General features: G+C 38.6%; 1 protein-coding gene across 1 annotated transcript in view; it reads left to right on the top strand.

The window, feature by feature from the left end:
• LOC132827455 (coiled-coil domain-containing protein 63-like) overlaps window positions 1-14,290 on the top strand; it is a 62,294-nt gene extending 48,004 nt beyond the window's left edge. Inside the window, exons 7-9 of the mRNA XM_060844142.1 lie at window positions 1,289-1,363; window positions 3,208-3,400; window positions 14,052-14,290. Of these exons, the coding sequence (XP_060700125.1) occupies window positions 1,289-1,363; window positions 3,208-3,400; window positions 14,052-14,290 (507 nt within the window). The remainder of the gene's footprint in view (window positions 1-1,288; window positions 1,364-3,207; window positions 3,401-14,051) is intronic.
• Window positions 14,291-14,333: the final 43 nt, after the last annotated feature.

Below are 14,333 nucleotides of genomic sequence, written 5' to 3'. Positions count from 1 at the left end.
CTTGGAGGGCTGCAGAGCCTGTTCCTGGGCTGTAAGTTTTCTTTGTTCTTTGTTCTAATGAACAGGTAATTAAATCTGAGGACAAAAGTGGGCCAGGATACTGAAAGATCTCCCTGTTCATTTTCAAGTTTTCCATGGGATCTTTTACATTTACCTCAGCAAAGGGAGACGGCCACATTTAACATGGCGTTCAAATTATGGTGCCTTTGAAAATACAGCATTCCATCAGTGTTGCACTGAAGTGTCAGCCTATATTATATCCTCAATTCCATTGCTGTGAATTGAATGATTTTTCAGGAAATTTGTATTTTGTTTTATTTAGCAGTGTTAATTGTGAGCTTGGTTGGCTAAACGTTGATGTTCTTTTAACATCAAGTATGCTACTAATCCTAAAAATAACCTTTGTTCTTTGAATAGCATCTCTGGTGCAAGCACTAGCTTTGATTCATGTTCCAATCTCTGGAATCATCCATCAGCCAGTGCTTTAAAATTAATTCATCTTTCCGAAGAGTTTAGATTAGATTACTTACAGTGTGGAAACAGGCCCTTCGGCCCAACAAGTCCACACCGACCCGCTGAAGCGCAACCCACCCATACCTCAACATATACCCCTTACCTAACACTACGGGCAATTTAGCATGGCCAATTCACCTGACCCGCACATCTTTGTGACTGTGGGAGGAAACCGGAGCACCCAGAGGAAACCCACGCAGACACGGGGAGAACGTACAAACTCCACACAGTCAGTCGCCTGAGGCGGGAATTGAACCCAGGTCCCTGGCGCTGTGAGGCAGCAGTGCTAACCACTGTGCCACCGTGCCACCCACTAAATAGTTTAGCAAATAAAGAAAATGTGTGATCTGGTACAAAGCCATATAGACTGCAGAAAACCTCCTAGGTAAAAACAAGGACTGCAGATTTTGGAAACCAGAGTCTAGATTAGAGCTTTCATCAGAGCTTTTGCCCGAAACATTGATTTTCCTGCTCCTCGGATGATGCTTGACCTGCTGTACTTTTCCAGCACCACACTAACCTAGACTGCAGAAAACCTCATGTTTGGCCTTTGAATACAGTAGAGTCTTCATTATCTGATTGACAAACTTCCTTCTTCTGAACATCCAGGAAAACTTTCATGAAATAATGAGAAATCAAAAATACATACTGTTTAATATTGATCTTGTTCTCTGCACTAAGAATATATCATAACATATAAGCCACTAACAATGACATTTAGGACATTAATTTTCAACAAATTTTGTTCACTAATTATTGTATTTTTAAAATACAGAATGAAATATTGCAAATTGAAAATCAGCGCAAGCAAAGTGAGGAAGAACTGCACGGTTCAATAAAGGAAATAGAGGTATCATTGCTCTCTCTCGTAATGTAGAAAGATCATGTGTTCTTAATTGGTCTAGACTGAAATATCTTCATCTATGTTGCTACTTTTTCTCTTTAACTAAACTGTATGTTTCAGTCCCTCTTCCATCTCTCTATATCTCTTGTTATTTAACTGACTCCTTAGCACACAGTCGAGCAGTTGACTTTACTCTGATATAATAATTGAAAGTAGAGGAAGAGAAAATAAGGAAGGTGTATTATTAGTATAAGGGTAAGATGTGAACAGGTCTCAAGGAGCCACTCATATCTATTGTTGTTATCAGAGAATGTTTTAAATTATTTGATAAGATTAATCATAGGAATAATCCCAACAAGAAAGAAACAAAGATTCTCATTTATGTAAGGTCTTGTTATATTGTTAGGAACATCTCAAAGAATTCAAGAGTCGTGAGGTGATGTTGCAGCTGTATAGGACCTTGGTAAGGCCACATTTGGAGTACTGTGTGCAGTTCTGGTCGCCTCATTTTAGGAAAGATGTGGCAGCTTTGGAGAGGGTGCAGAGGACATTTACCAGGATGTTGCCTGGAATGGAGAATAGGTCGTATGAGGATAGGTTGAGAGTGCTAGGCCTTTTCTCGTTGGAACGGTGAAGGAAGAGGGGTGACATGATAGAGGTTTATAAGATGATCAGGGGAATAGATAGGGTAGACAGTCAGAGACTTTTTCCCCGGGTACACAGAGTGTTACAAGGGGACATAAATTTAAAGTGAAGGATGGAAAGTATAGGGGGGATGTCAAGGGTAGGTTCTTTACCCAGAGAGTGGTGGGGGCATGGAATGCACTGCCTGTGGGAGTGGCAGAGGCAGAATCATTGGTAACCTTTAATCAGCAATTGGATAGGTACATGGATAGGTGCTTAAGCTAGGACAAATGTTCGGCACAACATCATGGGCTGAAGGGCCTTTTGTGTGCTGTATTGTTCTATGTTCAAAGCATTTCTTCAATAACTTTTACAGTAGCTAGTACAAAGTCAAATAAATTAGCCAATTTGCATAACACAATCCCAAATGCAGCAGGAAAATTAATAAGTAGAAAATGATTTTTTTTGGTGATTTTGGTTGATGAAGCCATTGTTTAAAAACCTGGGATTTTTTTACGTTCACTTGAATGCAAGCAAACAGCTCTGTTTAGCATTGAAGACAGAAAGATGGAAGGATAGAGTGAAATGTCATGGTGGTCTAGGTAGACAGAGGAAGGAGGAGGGAATATAAACATTGAGGAGGAGAAATATAGGGATGATCTGTGAGAAAGCCAGCAAACTCTTAGTTGGGTGAGGAAATATATTACATTGTACTTCTCTCCATCTGATCCCTATTAGAGTGTTGGACTTAAGGTACCATTTCCTTCTACAGTCTATTTCTTCTCAATAAAAGATGAGAGGTGGTAGTAAATTGAGAAATTGATTAATTCATTAGGAATGGGAGCATGCTTTTTCTTTTCTGAGTCTGAAAAGGAGAGACCCTTGAGAAGGAGAGAAGAGAAATTATTAAGAAAGGGCACCACTTCCCCTTGGTCTCGAGGACCCTGTTTGCTATAAGTACAGCAAATTCTTTACTAGATCATTCTCTTCACTAGAGATGTTGCTATAGACCCTGAAAATAAATCTGCTTAAAAACCTAAGTTATTTAAGAAGTGTTCTGTAGTCTCACTTTTTTCTGTGGAGGTATAAAAACTATATCTTAAATTTTTTTCTCAAGTTACTTGTACTTGCTAACAAGATAATAAAATAGTTGACATTATCTTGTAGTATTATTGAAAAATTTTGATAAGTTGTAAAGTAGAAAATAAGTTGTCCATTGCCTGCAGGATTCTCTGGAAAATACAACCCAACAGATTAATAACTATGAAGTTATGCAAACGCAAGTTAACAAAACATTAGATGAACTGAAATCAAACATAGAGTCCCTTTGCAAGAAAATATATTGCGACCTATCCCCGATCCAGCAGAAATTATGTGGTAATGATGGCATTTTAAACTACAATGCACTAGAGTACTTAGGTGAGTGCAATACAATTTTGTTGCTATTAAACAGAAAGAAGAAGTAAAAATCTGGTAGATCAAAAACAGTAGTTCGCAAACTGGGGGTCATGGTATTGATATTGGAATGGAGTGGAGGAGAGTGTGAAGAGGATATGCTGTCTAAGGTGGACAGTCAGCATGTCAACCTTACATAACCATACAAAGTGCACTAAAAGTCTGGAGTTCTCTTTCCAGGAAACAGATAAAATTTCTGATGAGTTGTTTTAATGTACATATTGACATAACACACAGTGATCACCACTCAATATTTCAATTTTGATGATTTCTAAAATTGAAAGTTGAACTACTCAAAATGCCTCTGATGTACAGTAATCAATTAAAAGGTTCTAGTCCAGCATTCAGTTATAGAAATTGAAAACCCTATCCTTGAAGTTAAACCACAAAATAATTTTCAAACAAAAGTTCTTTCAACTGAAAAGACAGATGAATATGATCAAAGAAGATTAAGTGCTGCCTGATTCTTCTGACGGCAACTCCTTTTCATCACTGATGATGACAATTAACTGTGAATTTTAAAAGGCATTTGGATGGCTATATGAATAGGAAGGGTTTAGAGCGATATGGGCCAAGTGCTATCAAATGGGACTAGATTAATTTAGGATATCTGGTCGGCATGGACGAGTTGGACCAAAGGGTCTGTTTCCATGCTGTACATCTCTATGACTATAAGATCAATAGCTGTATTGTGGTAAAGATTTTGTAAGAATCTCTTAACTAAGGAAAAGAGGCTGCACAGTGTTGAAAAAGTCCAAATCACCAACTCCCCACCATTTCAATGCTTAGCATTTCCTGATTTTATTGGGCTACTTGACTGACATATTTAATAGGCTGTCGAGAGTGTGGTGCTAGAAAAGCACAGCAGGTAAGGCAGCATCCGAGGAGCAGGAGAATTGATGTTTAGGAAGGGTTTATGCCCAAAACAATGATTCTCCTGCTTCTTGGATGCTGCCTGACCTGTCGTGCTTTTCCAGCACTAGATTTTTGCCTCTGATCTCCAGCATCTGCAGTTCTCACTTTCTCCATATTTGATAAGCTAAATGATCTTAACCTTTGTAAGGTAAGACTTATAACATTTTCATCATTTGCTAAAAAGTAGAACTTTGCCAAGAAAACTGCTTCATTTGGGTTCAGTACGTTCGGCAAGACAATTGTGACACTGGTCCTGACATTGTTTTCTATTGTTAATATGGACTGTGCAATGTCAGTGGACAAAGTTAAAAATATTATTCAGGAGAATTTGCCTCAGCTTTGTACAAGTTGCAGCAGATATTTTCCTGGAAAGTGAGCAAATAAATTGTAGAATTCACTGTTTGCAATTTGATTTCAGAAGACTTTGCATAAAAAGCTGAGATTGTTTTAAATCTGAAAGAGATGTTTTATCAGTGGTGTTGGTGACTCCATTTTGGAAAGGTGATCTTAAAGTCATGCCTCTTGATTAGTTTTGACTGTGAACCCAAAGAGCTGTTAAAATACTTGCTCACTTTGCTTCAACGTCTAAGATAATTTCTTTCACTAATTTACAAAAAAATCAGATTACTGAATTGCTTGACTCTAGAAACAAAAATAGAGATTGTTGGAGAAACTCAGCAGGTCTGGCAGCATCTGTTAAGAAAAATAGCTCATAAAAACAATGTTACCTTTTAGAGTCCAGTGACCCTTTATCAGAATGGATCCGATGCAGGGTTACTGGACTTGAAACGTTAACTCTGTTTTTCTCTCAACAGTTGCTGTCAAACCTGCTGTGTTTCTCCAGCAATTTGTTTTTGTTTCAGATTTCCAGTATCTGGACTTAGAAACTGAATGATAATTATAACTTTCACATTCAAACCAAAACATTCTGTGATAGCAATCTGATTCATCCTACTCACAGAGCTGAGGGTGAGTCATCAAGCATTCTATTATGTTCAAGGCTATTCAGTTGTATATTACAGGTGCTGTGCTATTTATGTTGCCCTCTGTTAGAAACAATATGCCAAGGTAGTCAAGAAGGTAAAATCTTCTTGTTATGTGAAAAATATAGAGGGGCAGGTGGTGAAATAAATCTTCACAAGTTGTGTGAAAGGAGTTCATGGGAACTTGGTAACATGTATAACACTGTTATTGACCTAATTGGAAAAGATAATCAGGATTGGTTCAAAATTAAATGTTAATTTTGTGCCAAGGCCCAAGACTAATGTCATTCTGTATCACTGTTTCACAAGGTAATTGTTCTGAAGGGGTCAATGTTTATGTTGCATTGATTTCACCCTTTCCACAAATATCAGACAAGGTTCCAGCTTTTAGAGGGAGTAGATGCATCTGTACCAACTCTTTAATGTCCTGATAATTATGCCTAACCAAATGTAGTTGTATTATACTATCATACAATAAAACTTTCTGTTATCCCAGAATGGTATAAATTCTGTATGATGATGTATCCTCTACCAATAATCACTCGATAGGCTCAAGGCAAAGCAAAGGTAGAGGATGGATAGCAATGAGCTACCTCAAACAACACTCAGCCAGTGCCACATACTAGCTGAGATGGCAGTTCCCACAAAGTACCAACAGTGCATTCATGAGGAGCATGGATAGGATGAATAGCCAGGGTTTATTTTCCTCGGGTGGGGAGTCCAAAACTTGAGGGCATTGGTTTAAAGTGAGAAGAAAAAGATTGCAGAAGGATCTGAAGGGTAACTTCTTCACACAGAGGGTGGTGAATGTGTGGAAAGAGCTGCAATGGAAGCTGGTACAATTACAACATTTAAAAGACATCTGGATGGATTTTAGAGGGATATGTACCAAATGCTGGCAAATGGAACTAGATTAGTTTAGGATGTCTGGTTGACATAGGTGAGTTGAGAACAAAAGGTCTGTTTCAGTGCTGAATGATTCTATGACTATCTGGGGATTAAAAAACCTCAATTGCTGTACAGGTAGTTCTATAACTCGATGGTTGTATTCTTGTGTAAGCCCGCATTAGAGGAAAATTGCGCTGTAGAAACAATGCTTAAAATGTTGGCAATGTGATTGCATTACAACCAACACACGTTTTCAAAGTTCATGCTTTAGAAAGTGTCCCAATTCGTCAATCGCATTACAGTAAATTCTCATTAACAAAATACATGTTATAACAGAACAACCTGTAATTCAATATTATTTTTCTGAAGGAGCTATGATGTATGCTATAATCTGACTGCACACAAAGTTCCCCACTACAGGCAAAGTATTTTCACTTCAGCCTCAAACTCATGTGTTTGAGGCTATTGCAAAGGACTTCAGCTATATCTGAGCTTACTATCCCTCCTGGAATTGTTGGGGATCGATCAAAATCAGCATCAGTGTCTTGGTGATGAAAAAAGCATGCTGGCCTTTGACAGGAGACTTTAAATTGCAATATTAGTCGCAAACAGAGCAGGAATGCAAACTGAGCTTTGCTATGGCAGAAGTTTTTTTTATGCTGCATTTATTTGGACTGTGCCATCTTTAACGCACACTGCATGTGTTGTGGCCTAGGCCCTTCATACTTGACCAATGTAACTGTCAGACCCTCCAGCTCACCTCTGATCAGATGTGGATACTTTATGTCATAAAGCAACATTATAAACTACAGTTCTGATTGGTTACAGCAGCTCTGGAGAGGGACTTGACCACAGTGGCAGCTAGAACTTGAAATTGACAGGTATGAATGGGAGGAATATTTTATGATTTATTCTTTTATGTTAATTTTTGGACATAATGCAATAGCCCTGAGGCAGGTTTTTCATCCAGTTACTTGAGAAACTGGCAGCTTCCTCAATTCTTTACAGTTCGCCTATGCCAACTTCCAGTCCAGCTCATGCCACACCCCCAACTGAAAACAGGGAGTGAGGACAGCCATTTAATAAGGTCCCATTCATGGAGCCAGGAATTTTGCTGCCTTCTTCCACCTACATGGAAATGAAAGTTGGAGTATATGGCTCCTGTCACCACACTGGAACTGAAGGTCTTTGCTGATGATATGATCACTGTGCATCCAGAATAGGAAATCAGCACCCACGCTATATACAACGACATGTGCGGTGTAGCTAATGCCATTGTTGTGTACTGGCTGACTATTGAATGCTGTCCACTCAGTTGCTCGCCGCATCCCTTCACTTGCTGTCCCTCACTGGTCCACTTGCTGGTTCCCACACTTAACAGCTGGTGTTAATTACAAGTCAAAGAATGAAACTGAGTGAGAAATGTTTATTTCAATAACAGTGTAAACTGGGCAGAGGCTAACAGTCCAGGGTGGGCTAAATATATTCTGCAATTATAAAGATTATTAACATATTAGCAATGTAAATCTGCAGAAATGAAATGTATAAATTCTTGAGCAGTTTTAGGAATGAAGAAGACATTTTCAGTAATGCCATAGGCACTGCAACTGCATGTGCAGTTATGTTGGCAGCAAACACAGCCTTTTTTTAAATTACAGGATTTCTTAAAATACATGACACACTTGAGATCTGTCCAGTTCTGTAAACCTTAATGCTGAACCCTCCCTTCTCCATCAGGGTTCAATATGCACTGCATGTTTAGCACTATTAACATAATCAAGGCTGATCCAGGAAATTTCTACAGATCAGCTTTTGATGAAATAGAATGGGTACTAATCTCAGCACACTGACCACAACCTCATTCTAAGCAGTCCTCAGGACAAGATAAAAATTGCAGTTGAGTTGGTTAAGTAATTTCTTCTAGTAAATATATTGAATTTTTATGTTTGAGTTAAAAGTGCGTTTTTAGATGAAGTATGGCTCTTGCTGAACCATTCACAATTTAAATACAAGCTGACTTTTAAAATTAACATTCTAATGCACCCCGCAAGTTTGATGTTAAAGAACATTATACTTTAAAGCAAATCTGAGACTAATGTATATACATATAGAGACTTTTAACAGGTGGAATGTGTGGGTTTGCTGGGGAATAATTACTGGTGAAATTGTCAGCACATTTGCATAGATTCCCTACAATATGGAAGCAAGCCATGCAGCCCATATCAATCCTCCGATAAGTATTGGACCTAATCCCTGCACTTCCTATTGACAATCCACCTGACCTATATATTTGTGGATTGTGGGAGGAAAATAAAGCACCCAGACACAGGGAGAACATGTAAACTTCACACAGACAGTCACTTGAAGCTGGGATTGAATCAGTGTTGGTGTTGGATTGTTGTGAGGTAGTAGTGCTAATTGCTTATTTAAATAGTGTTGATTTGCTTATTTAAATTGACCATGTTGGGCTGTATACACCACAACCCCTCAGAAGACAGGTTTCAAATGAGAATGTAATAATTTTTAAATTCATCTGAAATTTCACCTTACTTTCCTCTTTAATGTCTTGTCTATGGACTTCCTGAAACTTGCCAGTGAAGGCAAAAAGTATTGAATACATAATAAGATGGTATCTCTGCCTAAATGAAACCTAGAAAGTGCACCATACATATAATCCCAAACTCCACAGACACTTTGCCTGCACCACGAACACCATTCATGCTTGTTAAGCTTAAACTCCAAACTGGTTGCTGGAGAATGCTAAGTCTATCTTTGCCTCACTAAACCACAAGGTTATTTATTTATCTGCATGCTCTGTACTCATATTGTACATTGGTGGAATTTTGTCTGTTAATTGAGTGTTCTTCATGTTACATGCTGTTGCTAAAAAGCACCCATATAGTTTGTTCTTAAAGGAGAAGGCTGTCCACAGCCATCAAGAGAGAACTTCCACTGATGATAAACTCATAATATGCTGTGCTGCCTCACTGGTCCTGAGGATCCAGCCCTCCAAATTATTGAAACAAAGGGCAAAATAAAGGTGCACAAGGGAGAACTTGGTGGCTTTGTGGCCCAAAAGCTAAGGGTAATTTTTCACTTTTTTTCCTGCAAATGGTTTACGCACATTCATTAAATTTTATTCAGGCACATCTGCACAAGAGCAGCATGGCACTGTAGTGGCCTTGTTACTGTGTGCGCAGCAACATGCCACGCCCTTCCATTATTAACATGTTTTCTTTCTCTTCATGTAGCGGCTCCCAAAATGATGAAGCTGTCACCAAGACTAACAGGAAACTGGTCTGTTAAATGAACACACATAATGCAGGCATCATCTTAGCAAAGAGCACCCCAAAGAGACTGGACAGACAGAATCTTAAAAGGGAGGTCACTCTCTTTGGTCAGCAGCCTCCTCATCTATGGTGTCATGGGTGAGGCCAGCACTGAACTTTGGGTAGCCTGTGCTGCTACCTGATAGAAGTACCTTGCTCTCAAAAATATTCCTCTGACAAACAAGGCATTGGTGAGCTGAAGTCTGACAAATGTAGCAAATGCTACTGTTGTGGTAATCTATAAACGACATAATTTTGTGTAAAGCTGACGGCTATGTTGAAGAATATCATTCTTAATCGAAATGCAGTGTGTAGTGCCAAGTACCTGCCATTTTTCCTCTCTCTTTGAACTGCTGTTCCTTCCTTAAATCCAGTACACTCTTTGGTAGGTACACAATGGTACGTATGATGCATATGATTGGATCTAGAGCTGATATTCAGGGACAGCCATAACTCTAGGTATCTGAGTGAAAGAAGTTCTCTGTTGAAAACAAGCAGAACATTAAGCAAATCTATGGTTTTAAAACACAGGACTGTTAAGTATTTATCACCAAATGCACTGTCATGATCTGCATGGAAAGTCCCAGAAGCACAAACTTCAAGCAGTTGAATAAGATACAAAGAATCGACCAGCAATAAACCATTGGGGAGTACACCTTCGGACTTACTAGCATCAATTTAAATAATTTTCAATCCATAATGCATTATTGTGCGGCCTTGCAGTTTGGCTTGAAACAAAGTTGCCAAACTTTTTCTGCGGTGAAATCAACTGTGCAGTGTTGTCATACTCAGAATTTTCTGCCTATTTCTACCATGCTGAGCTGCCACAATGTGAGGAGCAAATAAGCTGGGAACTGACCCCAGAAATGAGTATTTCATCAATGACTTACGATACCACTAACATCCTGGGGGTGGTGCTACGTAGCTGTTGTAAATCTTTCTCAAGCAACTGTTCCAGGACAAGCTGGGTTTCACTGCAGGCCTACAAGTATATTTTACCCATGGTGAATTGAGAACTTTTCTTCCCAGTAGGGAGCATCAAGCACCAAGAGCACGCATCAAATATTCAGGCATATGACAGGAAAGTCATTACTGACACTCCTGGCATACATCTACCCTGCTGAGAGCGCTAAGTTAGAAAATTAGCCCTATAAAACAGCTCTTTAAATGCCAAAGCAGTGAAATCTTAAACAAGTAAAATTGTTACAGGATCTACAAGATTTTTCTCCATAATCTTTGTTTGACGTTGTTCTTGTAAAGTGTTTTTTCTTTCTCTCATAGACTTTCTCTTATGCATGGCAATTTTTAAAAAAAATGATATTGTTGAGAAACAGACAAACTATCTTTCATTCCAGAAAACATTGTAGAAATAAAAAGATATGAATTTGGCAACCAAAGTAGAAATTATGATTACTGTCCTAAACCCATTCAAGATTATTAGGAAAAGGAACAGATGAGCTGCATTGAAATAAAAATTTTCATGTTCTCACAATATCTTAAAGTGCCTCCAACCAATGGACTACTTTTTAATGCAGTTACTGTATTTTAGCCAAATGTAACAGCTAATGTTTACAAGCAGCATGTTGTCTTAAATGGCAGCGACCAGTTATTCTGTTCCAGGGGTGTTGGTTGAAGGATAAATATTGACTGTGACATCTGTATGCCTTGTTCTTCAGAAAAGTGCCATTGGATATTTTACATTAACCTAAACAATCAGACAGAGTCTAATTTTATTGGATTTCATGAGAAAGACAAGAGCAGCCACTTACATTTATATAATACCGTTCACATAAAAAATGTCCCAAGCCACTTCACAAAATGAGTGATAATTAAATAAAACACAAAGAATGCTGAGTCAAAGAAAGAGGTATTAGGAAAGTGACCTCAAACTCAAAAAGGTTTGAGTTTTACAGTGAATAGGCAATTGGGAGCTTTAAGAACAAAGTTCCAGAGTTTGGGCTATAGCTGATTAAAAGCACAGCCACCAAAGGTGATTGAATGAAGGGTTTAACGTTTTAAAGTTGAACAAAGTTTCATAGTTAGGGGAAGACCATGAAGGATTTAAACATGAAGATGAAAATTTGAATTGACAAGTTTTTGAGGGATTACAGATCATCAAGAGCAGATCCAATGATTAAGGTGATTTTTACTGCAAGATAAGGTAAGTGCAACAGAAATTTGTGTGGAGTGAAGTTTACATTGCATGAATGGTATGTCACAAGCCAAGCAAGCAGTGTAAATGTTAAGTTAGAAGGTGACAAAGGTAGATATGAGGGTTTTAGCAACAGCTAGACAGAGGGAAGCAATGTTATAGGTGATTGAAGTGAGCAGTTTTGTGATGGAGGAGACATGCGATTGGAAGTCAGCTCAACAATAAGCAAGACAGAATGTGAATAGTTTGGATGAACCTGAGATAGTGAGGAATGAGGAAGATGGAATCAGTAGATCGTTCTGTTGTAACGTGTGTGTCATTAACCTAAATTCATTATAACACAGTTGACAAATTGGGGACACTTTCTAAAGTGTGAAGTTTTGAGGTGTGTATTGGTTATAACGTGATTCTGGCCCTATTAGTTTAAATGGTGTTGCTATTACACAATTTTCTCATAACACAGAATTGCAAGAGAACAGAACTACTGCGTTATTGCAGAATTGACTCCATGGAGTTTATCACCCGGTTGAAACTGATGGATCTGGTTTTTCAAGTGTTTAATTGGAGCCACGTTTTAGACAACAAACATAGATGTAAAGGTTGGTGGGAGAAGCCTGAGAGACACGATGGAAAGGATGTTGTTAATCACTTTCAGTGGAGCAGGAATTCTCAAACTAGCATTTGCAAATCTTCCTGGGGTCACAGATATTGCATTTGCGCTTTTCCAGCAACACATTTTCAGCTCTGATCTCCAGCATCTGCAGTCCTCACTTTCTCCTTGCATTTGATGTCCCAAGTTCCCCTTCTTCCAAGGCAAAAGATGCAGCTGAAGAGAGGAGATGACCTAGTCCAGAGGTTCAGGCAGCACAGTTCTGAACCCACTGGATCAATTCCACCAACAGCCTAGAGTGCACTTGAACATCAGAAACCAGTTTTAACAGGGAGTTTGAAAGGATCTGGGGAAGGTTACACACTGATTTAGCATAAGACAAGTGTAATTCAGTCACTGACTGTGTGCATGAAAATGCTGAGAAGACACATAGTGGATGAACCAGGAAGGTGAAGTATTGCTGTGGTTTCTGCTCCTGTCTGTCTGTTGAACAGGTACTTTTGAATTTGGGGTGGAGGATGGGGTTTGTGAAGGGGTGCTGCTGAATGAGTGATTGTAAAGGGAAGAATGATGGAGAGGGGCTTTGGGAAGAGTGCCGTGTGTGGTGAGGGGAAGACTTATCACAATTTGTGTGAGGAGTGGCAGAGAGGAAGGTTACTGAATCTTCTGTCAACAGGGAATACGAAGAAGCCTACTGAAATTCATGAGTTCATAAAATAATAAAATTTTTACAAAGTACTTTGAAAATGCTGATTTTCATATTTAATGTTGTAGGTCCAGCTATAATACATAAACATTAATTAGAAACTGAATGTTACTATACTGTTTTATTCTTGTTTTAATTTTGTTAGCATCTGAGATTCTATTCATTTTCAACTCTTAAACTGGGGTCTCATTGGTGTTCTGTGATATAGCCTTTTGTTGCTGTTGCAAGACATAAACTTGGAAACATTTGAAGAGACACTTTTAGGAAAAACTGCATGATTTCAGATACAACAACAGTCAAGGCCTTTTTAAAAAAAAACAGCATTTGAAATTTGCCAGAACAGAAGGATAATTTTGAGCAGATGGCAATGATGAAATTTTTGAAAGCGAGTGCCATAGTCTGAGGAGGCAATCATTTATGGTGTTAGCTATCATTGGGGCTAGGAAGGGAATCTTAGTAACTTAGTCAAGGGAGCAGCAGTTAACTCTCCTGGACAATTTTGAGATGGAAAAAGGATAAGGGAAAGACAAGAAAAGGCTGGTGGTTCAAGGTGAGTGAATGAATAGAATTGGCATGTTAGCTAAAGTAATTGGAGATGCACAGAGATAGCTGCAGAGTAGGAAGTCAGCACTCTTAATGGTGCAGCATTTCTTCAGTTCAAAACTGAACTGTCAAGAATAAAAATAGGTAATGGTGGAATTAATTAGCAAGTCAGACAGTTTCTGAGGAACGCTTCAAAGATCACCAACCTGAAACATTAACCCTTTTGCTGCAAGCTGGTGCTGACTGACTTGCTGCAAATTTCCAGTGTTTTCCATTCTTGTTTCAGAATTCCAGCATCTGTAGTATTTTATTTCTGAATTGTCAGGCCTGGAGTGCTTCCATGGAGTTAAGTTGAATTATTTCCAATGTCAGATTCCTTTATATCACAGCTATAAAATAATCTCAACAAATTCAACCACAGATGCATTTTACAAACTGGTACTGTAATGCCTATTATTTCTTGAAACTTTCACATTTGTTACTTTACAGGCATAATAGAAAGAAAATCCATTGACATGCTACAGAAACATATGCTGATACTCCAAATAGCAGAATTGCAGAAGGAAAGTCCCCCACTTAGTCCTGCAAGTAGTGCAACGAGTATTCCAACAGTGAATACCCTGACAGCTGGTACAGAACTGATCAGGTTCATGAAACCCATAAAAATCATTCCACCAATAATGGATGACGAGGTTGAAGTTGAGACAGAGATAGAAACTGGTAATTAAATGCTAGTTAACCATTTCAGATATTCTGACTATTCTCATTTAG

This window comes from Hemiscyllium ocellatum, chromosome 24, assembly GCF_020745735.1.
Source record: "Hemiscyllium ocellatum isolate sHemOce1 chromosome 24, sHemOce1.pat.X.cur, whole genome shotgun sequence".
Classification (NCBI taxonomy): Eukaryota; Metazoa; Chordata; class Chondrichthyes; order Orectolobiformes; family Hemiscylliidae; genus Hemiscyllium; species Hemiscyllium ocellatum.
Note: the sequence above shows the minus strand (reverse complement) of the source record. Positions and strands in the feature narration are given on the sequence as shown.